The 20,666-nt window shown below is 44.9% G+C and overlaps 1 protein-coding gene and 1 long non-coding RNA gene across 3 annotated transcripts in view; one reads left to right on the top strand and one right to left on the bottom strand.

Annotated features, from left to right (window-relative positions):
- The first annotated feature begins 218 nt into the window (after positions 1 to 218).
- LOC139226818 (uncharacterized) lies at positions 219 to 19,696 on the top strand. Of its 2 annotated transcripts, none has more exons than XR_011587319.1 (4): positions 219 to 415; positions 946 to 1,187; positions 4,894 to 4,979; positions 19,490 to 19,696. It is a non-coding gene; the product is annotated as an uncharacterized lncRNA (long non-coding RNA). The 2 variants fall into 2 exon arrangements; XR_011587318.1 differs by lacking the exon at positions 19,490 to 19,696 and adding an exon at positions 15,447 to 15,809.
- The window catches only part of rgs9b (regulator of G protein signaling 9b), a 104,533-nt gene continuing 88,243 nt past the window's right edge, over positions 4,377 to 20,666 (bottom strand). The window contains exons 18-19 of the mRNA XM_070857855.1: positions 5,558 to 6,057; positions 4,377 to 4,759 (exon numbers count right to left, since the gene is read on the bottom strand). Coding sequence (XP_070713956.1) covers positions 4,603 to 4,759; positions 5,558 to 6,057 — 657 coding nt within the window. The 3' untranslated portion in view covers positions 4,377 to 4,602. The remainder of the gene's footprint in view (positions 4,760 to 5,557; positions 6,058 to 20,666) is intronic.

The raw sequence follows: 20,666 nt of genomic DNA, 5'->3' as shown, positions 1-20,666 counted from the left end.
ATGGAGGAGGGGGGGGGGGTGGGGGGAACCAATGCTGTCATCCTGAGGCAGGACAGCAGGTTCTTGCTCCACGGAGCCACTGCCACTCCCTCGGGGCGGCGCCTCAGCATTTCTAGCCATCTGTTGGAGGACAGATTGCTGGCCTGCTGTGACACACTGCAAGTCCCCTTTCCACCGCTGATAAACGTAGCCATGATAGCCAGCAGTCTGAGCTTGTGTGGCAGCAAGCTGAGCCTGCATGAGAGCAGTCTGAGCTTCCACTGCAGCCTTCAAACATTGGTTGGCTTCTGCTTGTGCTACAATGGAAACTGGGACATCAGCCATCAGTCTCTCCCCTCCCAATACCAACAGTTTACCCCTGAGGACATGGACACAGTGCAGGAAGAAGTTTAATGACCGCACATGAGTAGTTAAGGTCAGTGAATTCATCTTCAAATGGCATATCCCATCTGTACCACTAGCCTCACACACTGCTCAATGCACCATGTCATGTATTCAACTATCATTGTAACCCATGTATAAGCTGACCTAAGTTGTACACCTTGAGAACATTGACCACAAGGGGCGAACTTGTGGGAGACACTCCTAACCTGGACTTTCAGGTATAAAAGAGGAAGCTCCACCCACCTTCATCACTTGAGGTATTGGTAATAAAGGTAACTGGTCACAGAGTGACCTTCTCTCAAGTATGGGCCTGGTGTGCATTTACACTGTATAGTAAGGACATATCACACCACACCACCATCACTCATCTATCAACCATCTCTACCAAACATGACACATACCTCACATTCATAGCTTCGGCTCAGCCTCACACTTACCACTGCTGCAAGCCTCACATCTACATCTCACAGCTTGCACACACTGCAGCTATTCAACCATGGCAGGCATATCATCCAAACACATTGCACCACACTCACTGACACACTTCCCTTTCTCTTGCAGGAAAAGGTGGCTTACAACTGGCACTAGCAGGACCTAACCAGCGGGGGACAGCGCACCTGCATAACATCGCCCTGATGGACAAGACTGTGCTGGCCATTCTTGGGAGAGCCGCCGGGAAGCACCCGCCGACGTCAGTGGATGGCCGCTGCACATATTGAGATGCCAGATTGGTGCGGGCGGGAGTCTGCTGGAGTCGGTTCGCTGTGGTGGGTCGCTGCATGGAGGCTGCTCTGTCTTCACTGGTAAGTGTCGAGATCCTGTAAAAAAGGTAAGTGGAATGTTTTAAAATTATTCCTTTGCAAGTACATACCTGGGTGAGGTCCCCTGAAGGTCCCCAGATGTTTCTTTCTTTGTTGGTGGTGATTTTTATTTTTAGGTCTTCGACCCTCCATGGGCACGACTCGATCCACGGCGGTACTTGGGCGGCAAGCCCCTCTGCCGCCGAGAATGAGACCTCCCACCTGCTGCCGCCCAGATTGGCGGTGTACGTCGTGAATTTGCCACCCACTGACCTTCAAGGGCCCTCGGTGATGAAAACCCCGCCGAAAGTACCATCTGGTACCTCGCCGGCCATCGGCGGCAATTTGGGGCGGCACTTGGGAGGGTGGAGGCCTTGACCCTTATACCGATCTGTATTGAAAATCATCTGCTATAATTCAGACCACTTATAAATAATGTCTCAGTTCTTCTGTAATTCCTTAGCCCTTTCATCAGAGGGATCAAGGGGTATGGAGAGCAAGCAGGAATGGGGTACTGAAGTTGCATCAGCCATGATGGTATTGAATGGTGGTGCAGGCTCGAAGGGCCGAATGGCCTACTCCTGCACCTATTTTCTATGTTTCTATGTTTCTCAGTGTCTCCACCAGCTGTGTGTCATCTGTGCGTCTAACCAATTTGCGTTGCATTTCTGAATTCATGTCATTGATACAGTTCAGAAACACTAATCCCTGGCACACTCCACTCAGTCTACCTCCCAATCTGACATTACTTTTCCTAAAAAGCACTTGCTTGCTTTCTCTCGTTCATCCAATTCCTTATTAACCTCCAAGTTTTACCTCAGATACTCACTGCCTTGAGCTTGGAAGGCATCCTTTCGCATGAAACTTTTATAAAAGGCCTTCTGGAAGTCTAGGTATACAATATAATAGGACTTTTCAACAGCTACTTGGGGCTTTCTTAAGGAGGTGGATGAGGCAGAATATTTAACCCACATTGAGAGCGCAAATAATAGATGACAAACACTTGAAATTGCACTTTTTAATTTAACACCAAAATAAATCACCAGCACCAACAATTAGCAGCAACTGGGTCTGTACAGCCTACAATCTCATTGGATTAACAAACTAAAAGATTATAAAATTACAACGAACCAGCTGTTTCTGTTTAGGCACTTGTACAACAGAGTTACAGCATCAGAAAAGATCATTGGAAAGGAAGAGTATAGTTTACATTCTATAACTGGTTCGTGATATCTGGGACAACCGATGTTGAGAAGCATCTCCCAGATAATAATGGATACCTAGGTGTGATTACAAATCAGTAATCTCGTCAGTGTATTCAGATGATTTCCTAAACATCTGGAGTGGTTTTATGACTGCTAATAATACCCACGGTATCAATATCACATCATTGTATAATGTAATTGGTGGACTTCACAGGTGGGGTTGTTACTATATTAAGATTCTTATTTTTGCCAACCATGTTCCCCACTGTTGTTGGTGTGTCATGACATTGATGGATTAATAGCATGTTACAATGCACATTCACCAATACTCAACAGTTGATTAGCAAGAAAGAGTAATGATCAGTGTAGGTTATAAGGATGTAATACAATTGAAAGCAAAAGTCAAATGGTTTAACAATAACTCCTGAACCCAGAGATTTTGCAATAGTCTTCAAACACGTGCCTTAATATTCTTGGCTATATAGAATACACACAAGACTTCCTGAGGTATTCTTTTCTCCAATTTTCCTTCCTCCCCCAAAACCGCTGACTCCCGCTTGGTTATGGTTCTAGACATGCTGGCAACCCTGCATTACCTCGCCTAAGAGGCCATTCTTTATGCGTGTGCCTGGACATTATCATCAGGCTATTTGACTCTAAAAGGCATCACAGCTAGGTCTAATCATGTTGCCACAAATGCACTTTCCAGCAGAGGTCACTGGATATCAATCCAGAGTCAGAACAGCTGGTTGGCTTTTCCATTACCAAGACCAGGGGGACAGATACCAATTCTATGACAGCCACTGTTCAACTAACTCAGTAGAGAATGGAAATTAAAGCTGGGATCTCCTCCTCTGGGTTTTTCTTTTATTCATTCATTGGATGAGGATATCACTGGCAAGGCCAGCATTTATTGCCCATCCCTAATTGCCCTTGAGAAGGTGGTGGTGAGCCACCATTTCACAGGGCAGTTAAGAGTCAACCACATTGCTGTGGGTCTGGAGTCACATATCGGCCAGACCAGGAAAGGACAGCAGGTTTCCTCTCCCTAAAGGACATTAGTGAACCAGATGGGTTTTTACGACAATCCAGTAGTTTCACAGTTAACAGTACTGATACTAGCGTTTTATTCCAGATTTATTTAACTCACTGAATTTAAATTCCCCAGCTGCCATGGTGGGGATTTGAACTCACATCTCCAGATCATTTGTCCAGGCCTCGGGATTACTAGTCTAGTAATGCTACCATACCAGATGGCTCAATATCATGCTAGACGATGCCTTTACCACTAAAGCCAGCAGGGGAGCTTTGCACGACTTTTCTTTTGCTATCCCATGAAGGATTACACAATTATTACATCTATTACAACATCTGAAAGACATTTGGGCTATTGAGTGTACTGACTAGTTAACATACAGTATTGTGTCACTGCTAAGAATACTTTATACATATGATTCCATATAAAAGTAGAAATGTATACAATATACGATTTGAAGCCACCAAGATCATAATTGATGTTTTGCATCTTTATACAAAAAAATTACAAATACTTCTGTGTTAGCTAGAACCAAAATCATTATAATCTGATAGTTCCATTTACAGTTCTAATAGGAAAGGTTCTCAAACAGTAGGGGTTCAGGACTATCATTACCAACACGTGTATACATTCTCTACTCTGATGTATAAAATGGAAAATAAACTAAGAATTTAAACCATTTTTTTTATTGCATTACATACCCAACTGTGCAATTACAATAAACCTCCCTCTGCTGGTTCTGATTCTGTCAGTTCACTTAGTTAGACCTTCCATGGTATTATGGCATATTTTTCCTGGAAAGAATTATGGGCAAATGGTGCAGTTGAAGAATCCCAGTTCTATTTTTTTAAAGCTCACTTCTGCACGTCAACTGTTTTATTTCATTACAATGACCTTAGTTACTCATAGTTCTTACCAGCAAAAAGCAATGTCATGGTAAGCTGGATGACCTAAATGAGGGAGCAAAAATTGATCAAGAGGAATAAAACTGAAGATTAATAATCATTAAACAAAGAAGAAAATGGAGAATGTGACAAATAAAATGATTTCACAAAGTTGGGTGTGTCTTTAACAGTATGTGCCAGCATACCAGAAGAGCTGGTTTCATAATACTGGAATTAAGGTAGCTCAAGTTCTTGGGTATCTCAAAGTCGATAGGCCTTAAACTGAACTCCCATCATCCTGCTTTACTTTTCTCTGCCACATTCTCCCAAGGACAAATGACCTCCTTCGCAGAGTCCCTGTCGGTGCGGTGACAATCTTCATCCTCATCCTCGGAGTCTATGGGGTAAATTCTGCACTCAGATGAGATGTCTACTTTGATTTGGAAAAAACTAAGGGAACAGAAATCAAAGATAATGTGCAGTTAAAAATCTCGAATTATTTTTTGACCCAAAATTGTGCTAGGTTTCTTCATTGTTTGATTATTTCCCTCAATTTCTCTTTTTGTCCTTTTCTTTTCTTAAAGTGCTGACTCATGCTGGGATACAGTTCCATGAGCACCAACGCTCTCCGGTACCTGAGCCAAGCCACCATTCTTCATATTTGAGTCAGGTCAGTGAGTCTTGGTAGGGTATCAACATTGGGCTATCACAGCTCAGCCCACACCTGTCCAATTTCACTCCTTCTTAGTCCAGAAACATCAGTGCCAATTGTAATGCCCCTACCACTGACCTCCCCGCCCACCCCCCGGATCTGTTACCACAGGATGTACCAGAGATTGTGCTGACATCATTCTGAACTGGTTTGCGTGGCTTGATATCCCATCATGCATTGCATTTATCCATCTGGAACACCTTGACTTGTTTTAAATGCAGATGTGCTCTTCACAGAAAGGGTAGTAGAAATCTGGAACTCTCACCCCCAGTAAGGTTGTGGATACTGGTTCAACGGAAGCTTTCAAGACTCCGAGCCATAGATTTTTGCTCGGTAAGGGTATCGAGGGATATGGAGCAAAGACAAGTAAATAGGTTTGACGTACAGATCAGCCATGATCTAATTGAATGGCGGAACAGGCTCGAGGGACTAACTGGCCTACTGTTGTTCCAAAAACTCTTCAAGGTATTAACTTATTAACTGACGTCTAAAATAAATCTAAAAAGCAGTGATAGAAAAGAGAAGCGATTGCTTACTTGGACACTCTTCTTGGCTTTTGCTGTTGCTGTTTCTCTTCACCATTTAAGGGTTGAATCTTTCCACTTTTCAACGAGATGCACTTGGGAGACAAAGTTGCGAAGACTGGCGAATTTGTACATCCCCGTTTCAAAAATTTGCTGAAGGACAGAGCCATTTTGGATTTCTGAGAAGGTTTGGTTTCCGTGGGTGCTGGTACCTGGTTGCAGGTGCTCGATTCGGACCCAATAGACAACTCTGTCCTTTCAGCAACTGAGGAAAATTGATTAGAAACAGAATTATTTTGCTCCCATTTTCTTTCCAGTCCTGGGGTGCTGTCTATGGCTACGCTGATCGGTGAGGGGCAGATGGCACTGTTTGATGGCGGAATGTATCTGGGGGAGTAGAAGGGCAGGTCACCGTTGGCAGGATTGGATAAGGATGGGCTTGGAGAACAAGGTGGGATACATAAGCCTGTGTACACTGTCAGGTGGGGAACAGGTGCAGTAAACCTACATATCTATAAAAAAAAGAAAAAATGTTTAGAACATAAGAACACCACCAGAATCATTCATTCCACTGCTGCTTGTGTGCAAGATGGCTGCTGTAGTAAATGCACAATGTCATGTGGATGTATCTGAGAGATTTGATAAAGAGCCGGAGCAATGCAAGTTCCCAATAGCTCAGTAAGGTGAGGCCATATGGCCTTCAATCCTGCACCGCCATTCAATAAGATCATGGCAGAACTTACATGAGCTCCACTTTCCTGCCCTATCCCCATATCCCTTGATTCCCTTAATGCCCGATAATCTATTGATTAATGCAACAGGAAAGCAAATATCAGTCTCAAACGCACTGACTCAGCGCTCCAGCAACTGACAATTATTATCCTTCTCTGCCAGGATTCAAGGCAATCGTTGCGCCAATTGTCAGCCTTAAGAGGAAAGCATTCCCATTACGTGGATGCTGCTACTAAGTAGTTACCATTAAACATTTCTGTATTATGAACCATGCTCTAGCAGGATACTATTTAAAGAGAAGGGGGTTCTATTCCACCCTCAAACACCACCACCAGAATCATTCATCCCACTGCTGTTTGTGGGACCTTAGTTGCTGCAGTAAATGCACAATGTCATGTGGAGGTATCTGAGAGATTTGATAAAGAGCCATAGCAATGCAAGTTGTTATCTCATTCCCATTAGCTTAGTAAGGTGAGCTCAACTGTCAGACCAGAAAGGTCCCAGGGTTGATCTCCTGCCTGTGCTATTAGCTGATCTGAGCCAGGGCAATGATAATGGAGGCTACAATTAGTTTCAGCGCCCCTAGGTTAGAGGGGAATTACTAACCACAGCTCCTGTTTGAAATGCATGTCCATAAATTTCCACGGTGCTTTCCCAATCTCCTGCCGTAACTTCAGCAGGTGATCAGTGGAACCCAAGAGAACCGGTGTAAATGGCCAATACAGCCGCTTGCTCCATTTCTCCATGGGTTCTGTTGGTCCCCAGTAAAGAACCACCGACAAATGCCGAATTTTCAGGTTTATGTGTGAATATCGAGAAAATGCCAGATGTAGCTTGCCTGTGATGCCTCCATGGTTAGACAACCTGCTATTGAGGCTCACACATGAATGGGCAAAGTACCAGACGGCGGCTGGGAAACTGTATCCCAGCAAGGAGTTAACATCTTCAGGAGAGATGGGAAGAAAATTGATAGATAAAAGGAAATCAAGCTCATAAACCCCTCCCACTTAATGTCATTAAGTTGAAGCTCCTTAGCCTCATTATTGTCAATATGTGATTTGAAAATTCTATCCCTTAGTTACTGAAGATTTGGCTCTGTGATAGGAATTCATACTTGAGGTGGTAATTTTGGTGGAACTAAATCTATTCTCAAACCATCCCAAATGACAAAAGTGATCCCCTTATTGAATGACAAGGTGTTAGCCCAATGGCAGGTACACTCCAAGCAATGGAAAGGGGAGGGAGGAGGGGGTGGTGGGTATCATGTTCTCCCTTCAATTATAGTGGACAATTATATTATTTAAAATGTTGCCTTTTAAATCTTTGGAGGTCTACGCTGTGACCTTAATGACATTTTGATCAATTAATAGGGTAAATTAGGGTAATTAATAGCAGTAAAGTATTTTTGAATTGTTTTACATTTATGGAGTTATTTTTTGATGTTGACACAGATCCATAGATCTATAGTCTCTGTCTGCCCAAATAAGGACACTATCTTAAGGGAATGGGGGGTAACGACTTCTTACATTGAGAGTTCCTGCAACCATGGCCAAAGGGTCTTCAATGTATCCTTAGTGTTGATAAGCCCAGTTAAAGCAGGCACACTGGCCACTTCCATGGCAGAAATGGGGCCCACATGGTGGGTCGGTCACAGCGTACACCTCCAAAGATTTGAACGGCAACATTTTAAATAATATAATTGTCCACTATAATTGAAGGGAGAACATGATACCCACCACCCCCCCCTCCCCTCCCCTCCCCTTTCCATTGCTTGGAGTGCACCTGCCATTGGGCTAACACCTTGTCATTCATTCATTGTTTGAGCTCATCAATGGTCTTGACATAGGCATGGAGAAAAATAAAAATTGATTAGGAAAAGAGGAGGTGCAACGAGACCTGGGTGTCATGGTACATCAGTCATTGAAGGTTGGCATGCGGGTACAGCAGGCGGTTAAGAAAGCAAATGGCATGTTGGCCTTCATAGCGAGGGGATTTGAGTACAGGGGCAGGGAGGTGTTGCTACAGTTGTACAGGGCATTGGTGAGGCCACACCTGGAGTATTGTGTACAGTTTTGGTCTCCTAATCTAAGGAAGGACATTCTTGCTATTGAGGGAGTGCAGCGAAGGTTCACCAGACTGATTCCCGGGATGGCGGGACTGACCTATCAAGAAAGACTGGATCAACTGGGCTTGTATTCACTGGAGTTCAGAAGAATGAGAGGGGACCTCATAGAAACGTTTAAAATTCTGATGGGTTTAGACAGGTTAGATGCAGGAAGAATGTTCCCAATGTTGGGGAAGTCCAGAACCAGGGGTCACAGTCTAAGGATAAGGGCTAAGCCATTTAAGACCGAGATGAGGAGGAACTTCTTCACCCAGAGAGTGGTGAACCTGTGGAATTCTCTACCACAGAAAGTTGTTGAGGCCAATTCACTAAATATATTCAAAAAGGAGTTAGATGTAGTCCTTACTACTAAGGGGATCAAGGGGTATGATGAGAAAGCAGGAATGGGGTACTGAAGTTTCATGTTCAGCCATGAACTCATTGAATGGCGGTGCAGGCTAGAAGGGCCGAATGGCCTACTCCTGCACATATTTTCTATGTTTCTATGTTTCTAACAACAGTGACTGCATTTTGAGGTGATTAATTTCATGTGAAGTCCTTTGGCAGTAAAAATGGAGAAGCAAATTTAAATTTAAGTGGAGAAAAATTGCAAAGTGTTGCAGTACAGATGGACCTGGGGGTCCTTGTGCATAAAACACAAGTAGTTAGTATGCAGGTATAGCAAGTAATCAGGAAGGCAAATGGAATGTTGGCCTTTATTGCAAGGGGGATAGAGTATAAAAGCAGAGAAGTCCTGCTACAACTGTATAGGGTATTGGTGAGGCCACACCTGGAGTACTGCTTGCAGTTTTGGTCTCTGTATTTAAGAAAGGATATACTTGCATTGGAAGCTGTTCAGAGAAGGTTCACTAGGTTGATTCTGGAGATGAGGGGGTTGACTTATGAAGATAGGTTGAGTAGATTGGGCCTATACTCATTGGATTTCAGAAGAATGAGAGGTGATCTTATCGAAACATATAAGATAACGAGGGGGCTCAACAAGGTGGATGCAGAGAGGATATTTCCACTCATAGGGGAAACTAAAACTAGGGAATATAGTCTCAGAATAAGGGGACCGCCCATTTAAAACTGAGATGTGGAGGAATTTCTTCTCTCAGAGGGTTGTAAATCTTTGGAATTCTCTGCCCCAGAGAGCTGTGGAGGCTGGGTCATTGAATATATTTAAGGCGGAGATAGACAGATTTTTGAATGATAAGGGAGTAAAGGATTATAGGGAGCGGGCGGGGAAGTGGAGCTGAGTCCATGATCAGATCAGCCATAATCTTATTGAATGGCGGAGCAGGCTCGAGGGGCCGAATGGACTAATCGTGCTTCTATGTCTTATGTTTGGGATGATTCTGAGTGGCATGATAAGGTGCTGTATAAATGGATAGTTCTTTCTATAATAATGTGAGAATCGGTGAGTACTTCCTGTAACCCCAAAATGCTTGTTAAGATCAGTGCAGATATGAGTCAGCATGACTTGTTTTTGTGTTGTCCCAGAGAGATCAGTGGCAAGCAGTAGGCTAGGCATTTTGCTCAATTGGGAACTCTTATATCATAAGCATCAGAGTGAACCTAGAGTATGGGAAAGGTTTATGAATCCCAAGACTGAATTGTTAATAGACACCCAGGTGTTTGCAATGTGTAATGTTTATGATAAGCAACTAATTTGCTTTTATTTTAAATGGTTTCATTTTTTAAGCACTGCATGGTTAGAGCTGAGCAGTAGTGAGGTTGAGGGGCAGTAGTGAGGTTGAGTAGCAGTAATGAGGTTGAGGGGCAGTAATGAGGTTGAGGGGCAGTAGTGAGATTGAGGGGCAGTAGTGAGGTTGAGGGGCAGTAGTGAGGTTGAGGGACAATAGTGAGCTTGAGGGGCAGTAGTGAGGTTGAGTAGCAGTAATGAGGTTGAGGGGCAGTAGTGAGGTTGAGGGGCAGTAGTGAGATTGAGGGGCAGTAGTGAGGTTGAGTGGCAGTAGTGAGGTTGAGGGGCAGTAGTGAGGTTGAGGGGCAGTAGTAAGGTTGAGGGACAATAGTGAGGTTATGGGGCAGTAGTGAGGTTGAGTAGCAGTAGTGAGGTTGAGGGACAATAGTGAGCTTGAGTGGCAGTAGTGAGCTTGAGCGGCAGTAGTGAGGTTGAGTAGCAGTAGTGAGGTTGAGGGACAATAGTGAGCTTGAGGGGCAGTAGTGAGGTTGAGTAGCAGTAATGAGGTTGAGGGGCAGTAATGAGGTTGAGGGGCAGTAGTGGGATTGAGGGGCAGTAGTGAGGTTGAGGGGCAGTAGTGAGGTTGAGGGGCAGTAGTGAGGTTGAGGGGCAGTAGTGAGCTTGAGTGGCAGTAGTGAGGTTGAGGGGCAGTAGTGAGGTTGAGGGGCAGTAGTGAGCTTGAGTGGCAGTAGTGAGGTTGAGGGGCAGTAGTGAGGTTGAGGAGCAGTAGTGAGGCTGAGGGGCAGTAGTGAGCTTGAGTGGCAGTAGTGAGGTTGAGGGGCAGTAGTGAGGTTGAGTAGCAGTAGTGAGGTTGAGGGACAATAGTGAGCTTGAGGGGCAGTAGTGAGGTTGAGTAGCAGTAATGAGGTTGAGGGGCAGTAGTGAGGTTGAGGGGCAGTAGTGAGATTGAGGGGCAGTAGTGAGGTTGAGTGGCAGTAGTGAGGTTGAGGGGCAGTAGTGAGGTTGAGGGGCAGTAGTAAGGTTGAGGGACAATAGTGAGGTTATGGGGCAGTAGTGAGGTTGAGTAGCAGTAGTGAGGTTGAGGGACAATAGTGAGCTTGAGTGGCAGTAGTGAGCTTGAGCGGCAGTAGTGAGGTTGAGTAGCAGTAGTGAGGTTGAGGGACAATAGTGAGCTTGAGGGGCAGTAGTGAGGTTGAGTAGCAGTAATGAGGTTGAGGGGCAGTAATGAGGTTGAGGGGCAGTAGTGGGATTGAGGGGCAGTAGTGAGGTTGAGGGGCAGTAGTGAGCTTGAGTGGCAGTAGTGAGGTTGAGGGGCAGTAGTGAGGTTGAGGGGCAGTAGTGAGCTTGAGTGGCAGTAGTGAGGTTGAGGGGCAGTAGTGAGGTTGAGGAGCAGTAGTGAGGCTGAGGGGCAGTAGTGAGCTTGAGTGGCAGTAGTGAGGTTGAGGGGCAGTAGTGAGCTTGAGTGGCAGTAGTGAGCTTGAGGGGCAGTAGTGAGGTTGAGGGGCAGTAGTGAGCTTGAGTGGCAGTAGTGAGGTTGAGGGGCAGTAGTGAGGTTGAGGGGCAGTAGTGAGGCTGAGGGGCAGTAGTGAGGCTGAGGGGCAGTAGTGAGGTTGAGGGGCAGTAGTGAGGTTGAGGGGCAGTAGTGAGGTTGAAGGTCAGTAGTGAGGTTGAGGGGCAGTAGTGAGGTTTGTCATGTATGTAACCTTTATGTAACCAACACTGCAATACTGTATATAGAAACATAGAAACATAGAAAATAGGTGCAGGAGTAGGCCATTCAGCCCTTCTAGCCTGCACCGCCATTCAATGAGTTCATGGCTGAACATGAAACTTCAGTACCCCATTCCTGCTTTCTCGCCATACCCCTTGATCCCCCGAGTAGTAAGAACTTCATCTAACTCCTTTTTGAATATATTTAGTGAATTGGCCTCAACTACTTTCTGTGGTAGAGAATTCCACAGGTTCACCTCTCTCTGGGTGAAGAAGTTTCTCCTCATCTCGGTCCTAAATGGCTTAGCCCTTATCCTTAGACTGTGACCCCTGGTTCTGGACTTCCCCAACATTGGGAACATTCTTCCTGCATCTAACCTGTCTAAACCCATCAGAATTTTAAACGTTTCTATGAGGTCCCCTCTCATTCTTCTGAACTCCAGTGAATACAAGCCCAGTTGATCCAGTCTTTCTTGATAGGTCAGTCCCACCACCCCGGGAATCAGTCTGGTGAATCTTCGCTGCACTCCCTCAATAGCAAGAATGTCCTTCCTCAAGTTAGGAGACCAAAACTGTACACAATACTCCAGGTGTGGCCTCACCAAGGCCCTGTACAACTGTAGCAACACATCCCTGCCCCTGTACTCAAATCCCCTCGCTATGAAGGCCAACATGCCATTTGCTTTCTTAACCGCCTGCTGTACCTGCATGCCAACCTTCAGTGACTGATGTACCATGACACCCAGGTCTCGTTGCACCTTCCCTTTTCCTAATCTGTCACCATTCAGATAATAGTCTGTCTCTCTGTTTTTACCACCAAAGTGGATAACCTCACATTTATCCACATTATACTTCATCTGCCATGCATTTGCCCACCTCACCTAACCTATCCAAGTCACTCTGCAGCCTCATAGCATCCTCCTCGCAGCTCACACTGCCACCCAACTTAGTGTCATCCGCAAATTTGGAGATACTACATTTAATCCCCTCGTCTAAATCATTAATGTACAATATAAACAGCTGGGGCCCCAGCACAGAACCTTGCGGCACCCTACTAGTCACTGCCTGCCGTTCTGAAAAGTACCCATTTACTCCTACTCTTTGCTTCCTGTCTGACAACCAGTTCTCAATCCACGTCAGCACACTACCCCCAATCCCATATGCTTTAACTTTGCACATTAATCTCTTGTGTGGGACCTTGTCGAAAGCCTTCTGAAAGTCCAAATATACCACATCAACTGGTTCTCCTTTGTCCACTTTACTGGAAACATCCTCAAAAAATTCCAGAAGATTTGTCAAGCATGATTTCCCTTTCACAAATCCATGCTGACTTGGACCTATCATGTCATCATTTTCCAAATGCGCTGCTATGACATCCTTAATAATTGATTCCATCATTTTACCCACTACTGAGGTCAGGCTGACCGGTCTATAATTCCCTGTTTTCTCTCCCTCCTTTTTTAAAAAGTGGGGTTACATTGGCTACCCTCCACTCAATAGGAACTGATCCTGACCTCAGTAGTGGGTAAAATGATGGAATCAATTATTAAGGATGTCATAGCAGTGCATCTGGAAAATGGTGACATGATAGGTCCAAGTCAGCATGGATTTGTGAAAGGGAAATCATGCTTGACAAATCTTCTGGAAAATTTTTTTGAGGATTTCCAGTAAAGTGGACAAAGGAGAACCAGTTGATGTGGTATATTTGGACTTTCAGAAGGCTTTCGACAAGGTCCCACACAAGAGATTAATGTGCAAAGTTAAAGCACATGGGATTGGGGGTAGTGTGCTGACGTGGATTGAGAACTGGTTGTCAGACAGGAAGCAAAGAGTAGGAGTAAACGGGTACTTTTCAGAATGGCAGGCAGTGACTAGTGGAGTGCCGCAAGGTTCTGTGCTGGGGCCCCAGCTGTTTACATTGTACATTAATGATTTAGACGAGGGGATTAAATGCAGTATCTCCAAATTTGCGGATGATACTAAGTTGGGTGGCAGTGTGAGCTGCGAGGAGGATGCTATTAGGCTGCAGAGTGACTTGGATAGGTTAGGTGAGTGGGCAAATGCATGGCAGATGAAGTATAATGTGGATAAATGTGAGGTTATCCACTTTGGTGGTAAAAACAGAGAGACAGACTATTATCTGAATGGTGACAGATTAGGAAAAGGGAAGGTGCAACGAGACCTGGGTGTCATGGTACATCAGTCATTGAAGGTTAGCATGCAGGTACAGCAGGCGGTTAAGAAAGCAAATGGCATGTTGGCCTTCATAGCGAGGGGATTTGAATACAGGGGCAGGGAGGTGTTGCTACAGTTGTACAGGGCCTTGGTGAGGCCACACCTGGAGTATTGTGTACAGTTTTGGTCTCCTAACTTGAGGAAGGACATTCTTGCTATTGAGGGAGTGCAGCGAAGGTTCACCAGACTGATTCCCGGGATGGCTGGACTGACCTATCAAGAAAGATTGGATCAACTGGGCTTGTATTCACTGGAGTTCAGAAGAATGAGAGGGGACCTCATAGAAACGTTTAAAATTCTGACGGGTTTAGACAGGTTAGATGCAGAAAGAATGTTCCCAATGTTGGGGAAGTCCAGAACCAGGGGTCACAGTCTGAGGATAAGGGGTAAGCCATTTAGGACCGAGATGAGGAGAAACTTCTTCACCCAGAGAGTGGTGAACCTGTGGAATTCTCTACCACAGAAAGTAGTTGAGGCCAATTCACTAAATATATTCAAAAGGGAGTTAGATGAAGTCCTTACTACTCGGGGGATCAAGGGTTATGGCGAGAAAGCAGGAAGGGGGTACTGAAGTTTCATGTTCAGCCATGAACTCATTGAATGGCGGTGCAGGCTAGAAGGGCTGAATGGCCTGCTCCTGCACCTATTTTGTTTGTTTCTATGTTTCTATGATCCAGAGTCAATGGAATGTTGGAAAATGACTGTCAATGCATCCGCTATTTCCAAGGCCACCTCCTTAAGTACTCTGAGATGCAGTCCATCAGGCCCTGGGGATTTATCGGCCTTCAATCCCATCAATTTCCCCAACACAATTTCCCGACTAATAAAGATTTCCCTCAGTTCCTCCTCCTTACTAGATCCTCTGACCCCTTTTATATCCGGAAGGTTATTTGTGTCCTCCTTAGTGAATACCGAACCAAAGTACTTGTTCAATTGGTCTGCCATTTCTTTGTTCCCCGTTATGACTTCCCCTGATTCTGACTGCAGGGGACCTACGTTTGTCTTTACTAACCTTTTTCTCTTTACATACCTATAGAAACTTTTGCAATCCGCCTTAATGTTCCCTGCAAGCTTCTTCTCGTACTCCATTTTCCCTGCCCTAATCAAACCCTTTGTCCTCCTCTGCTGAGTTCTAAATTTCTCCCAGTCCCCAGGTTCGCTGCTATTTCTGGCCAATTTGTATGCCACTTCCTTGGCTTTAATACTATCCCTGATTTCCCTAGATAACCACGGTTGAGCCACCTTCCCTTTTTTATTTTTACGCCAGGCAGGAATGTACAATTGTTGTAATTCATCCCTACGGTCTCTAAATGTCTGCCATTGCCCATCCACAGTCAACCCCTTAAGTATCATTCGCCAATCTATCCTAGCCAATTCACGCTTCAAAGTTACCCTTCTTTAAGTTCTGGACCATGGTCTCTGAATTAACTGTTTCATTCTCCATCCTAATGCAGAATACGTAAGAAATGCACACCTTGACCACAGAGGGTGAACTTGTGGGAGAAACTCCTCACCTGGTCATCCAGGTATATAAAGGGAGGTCCCACGCAGGGGCATCACTTCTTGGTCCTGTGAATAAAGGTTCAGGTCATGGAGTGACCTTGTCCATAGAATGTGCCTCGTGTGGATTTGTGGTATTGTGTAAGGACTTTACATTGGCGACGAGAAACGGGAATCAGCGACCCACGAGAATGGCCACCGGCAGCACAGATGAACGGTGCTGTGTTGGTGAGGACTGGGACAATTTCATTGAGCGGCTCCAGCAGAGTTGTGTCACGAAGGACTGGCTGGGAGACGCAGCGGCCGACAAGCGAAGGGCTCATCTGCTGACCAGTTGTGGACCGAAGACTTACACGCTCATGAAAGACCTGCTAACACCCGAGAAGCCGGCGGACAAAACCTTTGAAGAGCTCAGCAAACTAATCGGTGAGCACCTCAAACTGGCGAGCAGTGTACACATGGCCCGACACAGATTCTATACACACCGATGTCGGGAAGGACAGAGCATACCGGATTTCGTTGCGGACCTCCGGCGCTTGGCCAACCTCTGTAAGTTCACAGATGCCTGCAGGGGGAGATGCTAAGGGATTTCTTTATTGAGGGCATCGGTCATGCTGGGATTTTCAGAAAGCTAATTGAGACCAAGGACTTGACCTTGGAAGCGGCGACATTGATGGCTCAGACTTTTATGGCGGAGAAGGAGGAAACCAAGAATAATATATGCGCGCAATTCTGCCTCCAACGTGGCGATGGATCAGGGAGTCAATATCATAAATGCGACACAGAGCCCCGCAGGCAGGCAAGGGCAGTTCGACACACCCCAGGCAGCAATAGACCCAAGAGTATGTCTCCAACAGAGCCAATGGCCAGGCGGAACGTGCGGTCCAAATCATAAAACAAGGCATGCTTCGGATTCAAGGACCCTCCCTTCAATGCCGCCTATCGCACCTCCTGCTGGCCTATAGGTCCCAACCGCACTCGCTCACGGGGGTCCTGCCCGCGGAGCTACTCATGAAACAAACACTCAAAACTCAGCTGTCCCTCATTCATCCAGTCCTGTCCGACATTGTTGAGGGCAAGCGCCAGTCCCAAAACGAGTACCATGACCGAAATTCAAGGGGGAGATGTACAGAAATTGATGACTCCGTATTTGGTCTCAATCACGCTTTGGGGCCCAAATGGCTTGAGGGTACTGTAATAGACAAAGAGGGGAATAGGATCATCGTGGTTAAACTTAACAATGGGCAGATATGCCGCAAGCATCTGGACCAAGTAAAAAAAAAAGGTTCAGCATGGACACTGAGGAACCTGAGGAGGATCATGAGATGGTATTCACACCACCGCCAGTGAACGAGCAACAAGAACATTCAGCAGCATGCACAGTCCTTGCGGTCAGCCCGGACAGGCCGGAATCACCACAGGGGACAGACACGCATACCAAGGCTCAACAACCAGAGCCTCAACTGCGGCGCTCCACGAGAGAGCGCAGACCACCCGAGAGACTTAACCTATGATTCCAATAAGATGCTGAGGGGGAGGTGATGTCATGTATGTAACCTTTATGTAACAACACTGCAATACTGTATATACGCAAGAAATGCACACATTGACCACAGGGGGTGAACTTGTGGGAGACACTCCTCACCTGGTCACCCAGGTATATAAAGGGAGGTCCCACCAAGGACATCACTTCTTGGTCCTGTGAATAAAGTTCAGATCATGGAGTGACCTTGTCCATAGACTGTGCCTCGTGTGGATTTGTGGTATTGTGTAAGGACTTTACAAGGTTGAGCAGCAGTAGTGAGGTTGAGGGGCAGTTGTGAGGTTGAGGGCAGGTTGAGCAGCACAACGGTATGATGTTTGACCCTGGGGTTGTTGTTGCTGATCACTGATGTGTTGCAAATTGCAAGTTTTTTTATTTCCAGCAACAATTTAGCTTTTGTTCCCTTCACCATTGATAAATGTTATATTTTTTGACACCATGCAAAAGAGGAAAATCCCCTTGGATTGGCACTGCCACTTGAGCCCCAGGTGTAGAAAACCCAAGAAAAGGGAAGGGGCGATGGAAAGCAAGAAGAAAAGTTGATCAAAATATGCCTTTGGTATGGGGGAGAAATCAGGCAGAAAGAGCAACAGTGAATTTGGTGAAGTGGAAAAACATTGAAATATCTGAGACAGGGGGAGTAAGGATGGTCCTACCGTGGTTCCCAGAACACTTCAGCCTCACCAAAAGCCAGCAAGTGGGGAGTGGAGCTGTCCATGTTATTCAGGCCAAGTAACAAGGTGTGTCTGGAGTGGGGGCTTTGTCACAACAATGTTTATTTGAGCACAAAATGAAGCAATGCTGAATGCGGAGATAACCATGGACATAGTCCTGTGCAAAAGGGGTGGGGAAGTGTCAAGGCTGTGCTTTGAGTAAAAGGGGCATGCCTTAGACTTTCTATCCCTCTCAAATAAAGATTCAAACAGAGGCATCAGATGGAGTTCAGCAATGATTGTGACATCGGGGGCACAGGAAGGATGATGAACAATGCTGTGTGATAGACACAATGAAAATGAGAAAACATATTTGCAGTTTCACGATGCAACACAGAACATCAAATCCAGAGCTCGGCACAAGATGAAAACATTAAACAGATGCAACAAAAACACACAAAGCAGATGTGCAATGATTGACACTACTTTATTTTTCATTAAATGAACATTAAATAGAATCTGCAGCCAAGTCATTCTGAAAATCCACTGTTCACACTTTCACAGGAGCTCCAGTTTGTGGAATTTAGTGTTTAAAGTACAGAAAATGTATGGTGTGTGCGAGTGTGTTGCAATCATGGCCACACTCCCAAGACTAATGACATAATAATCTCAAGTTATGTCAGGCCAGAACTAGGTTAGAGGTCAGGAGATGGTTCTTTTCCCAGAGAATAGCAGACGTGTGGAATGCTGCTTCACTGAATTCCTTCAAGTGAGAGCCGGGCCTGTTTCTCGCTGGGGCACAAAAGGTAGGCACATTAATTAGGGTCAGAGTGGTCTCCTGGACTAGTTTCAATCACCTAAGGATTTTCCAGATTTCTCCCCCTGCTAATTGGCCTGGGTTTGTTTTCTGTTTTTGTTGTTTCTCCCAGAAAATCACGTGGTCAGCTAACAAAAGAGGTTTCAGTTACAAGGTTCCTTTTAAGCCTTGGAATGATGGTTAATGTTGGTTAATGGATCGCAACAAAGAGTGAAAAAGAAGATAATATCATGACAGCTTGAAGCATGGAGTACAATGGCACTGTTGTTTAACTCACATGGTTCACTGTCACTGCAGTTTGAATCATGTGGTTCGCTGGCACTTGTCCAAACCCTTTGTTCCCTCCTTGGTTTACCCATGCCAACTGCAGCTTATGAGAAACCTTGCTGTAGGTGTTGGTCAATGCTTGAAGCTGGGAATTGAGAGAGTCTTGGTGGTAACTCCCTCTATTCGTTCTGAAAGTGTGGTCTCTGCTTCCTCCCACCCTACCATGATGCAACTGCGGCCAGGAACTCAGTGGTGTGTTGGGCAATTGTGGGCCCACTCCGTCACACTCTCATTTTATCTACTACCCCAGGATGTCACTCATTGCAGCTGAATCGCGTAATGCAAGTTGGGATCGAACTCCTTTAAACTCATCATGTCTTAACTGCAGAGCTCATTAAAACTAGAATACAATTTCTTGTCCTCTATACATTATAAATAATAACAGATTAAAAACCTATTTCAAAGCAGTAACACACCTCAAGGCTAAGATGACACCGATACACCTGGAGCATGTTTCTGCGGTTGTCAACTGAACCAATACATTACTCCATTGTAACAGACTCTTGTGCATTACCTGATATATAGCTCCCTGCTACCTGTGAGTTACCTTATATATAGCCTCCTACTACCTGTGTGTTTTCTAATATCTAATTCATTCCTATGTGCATGTTCTCTCCTGTCTACACCATCCTATAGTTTGATTTTCATTTATTTCAGTGAATCATTTTATTGGTTGTCATGGTAAACTGAAGTCAGTAAAGTGTGCAGAATTTCTACCCATGACGCATGGCTACTTCAGAGCAGATCGCTATGGAGACACCACCAGCACTGCATGAAATCAAACAAAGCAAAGAGGAAAGACTGTACAAGTACATCCAATGGGAAGACCACAGGGCCACCTAAACAATGGCAGAGAACAGAAGCTTTAAAGGAGCCATACACTGGCTAACTGAGACTCTTTTTAAAAGGGAAGGATGAGCGAGGCCAGTGAACCTGGAAGCCCTTTCTCTGCTATCGACCCTGTACAATCTGCACTGCCAGGGACTCTCCACAGGGAAATGCTCAAGATGCTAAAGCTCAATGTAATTCTTCCCAGACCCTGCACTCCCACCCAGATATTGGAGCGAAAATTTCTGGACACCCATACCAACATTACACGATTTAACCTGTAGGTGAAAAATGTTGATCCTTAGCACCTTTAGGCAGCAGCCCATTTAGGAACTTCACAAATTGTATTTATAAATCAGTGGGCCGCTGTAATGAATCCATGAAGGGAAATTCTTCCAAAATGGCGAGTCTGACAATGTTAACCAACTATTTCCTTATTCATTTTTAAAGAGCCGGTGTAAATACATTTTTTAAGATTTTAAAGAGAGGTTGTTCAGGCAGAGAGCTGGCATTCCAACACTGACCTTTCAGGGATTTTGACTCTGGTATCGCTCGTTTAAATATAACACTAACCACCTGATAGGACTGACTTAATACACATGTAAAAATCTTTTACAACAAAAAAAAAACACATTTTATAAATGATTTCCACAAACAAAACACATGTTATATTTCAGGCGGTAATTTGATTGTACCAGATACCATCTCAATTATGCAATGAATGTGGTCAAGAACCAAATTGATCGGACATGGGTGAGAAGACCAGCAAATATAGTGCAGGAGAAAGGAGACAAATCACATTCCTCCATCAATTGTATATTAATAAAGAATTTAAACTTTCAGGGCCAATGACTTACAATTGCAAGGTAATTGAAATCAGTAGGTTCAAGTCATATCTTATTAGTACAGTCACATTTTAACTGTGTATCCTAATTATTGCCTAAATACAAATTTAAAAAGTTTCACCATCAATAGCTCTTTAAAAACAGCAGCTACAAAGCACTGT

The sequence above is a fragment of the Pristiophorus japonicus genome, chromosome 16 (genome assembly GCF_044704955.1).
Source record: "Pristiophorus japonicus isolate sPriJap1 chromosome 16, sPriJap1.hap1, whole genome shotgun sequence".
In the NCBI taxonomy this organism is placed as follows: Eukaryota; Metazoa; Chordata; class Chondrichthyes; family Pristiophoridae; genus Pristiophorus; species Pristiophorus japonicus.
The sequence above is the reverse complement of the archived record's forward strand: the minus strand, read 5'-3'. Positions and strand labels throughout refer to the sequence as shown.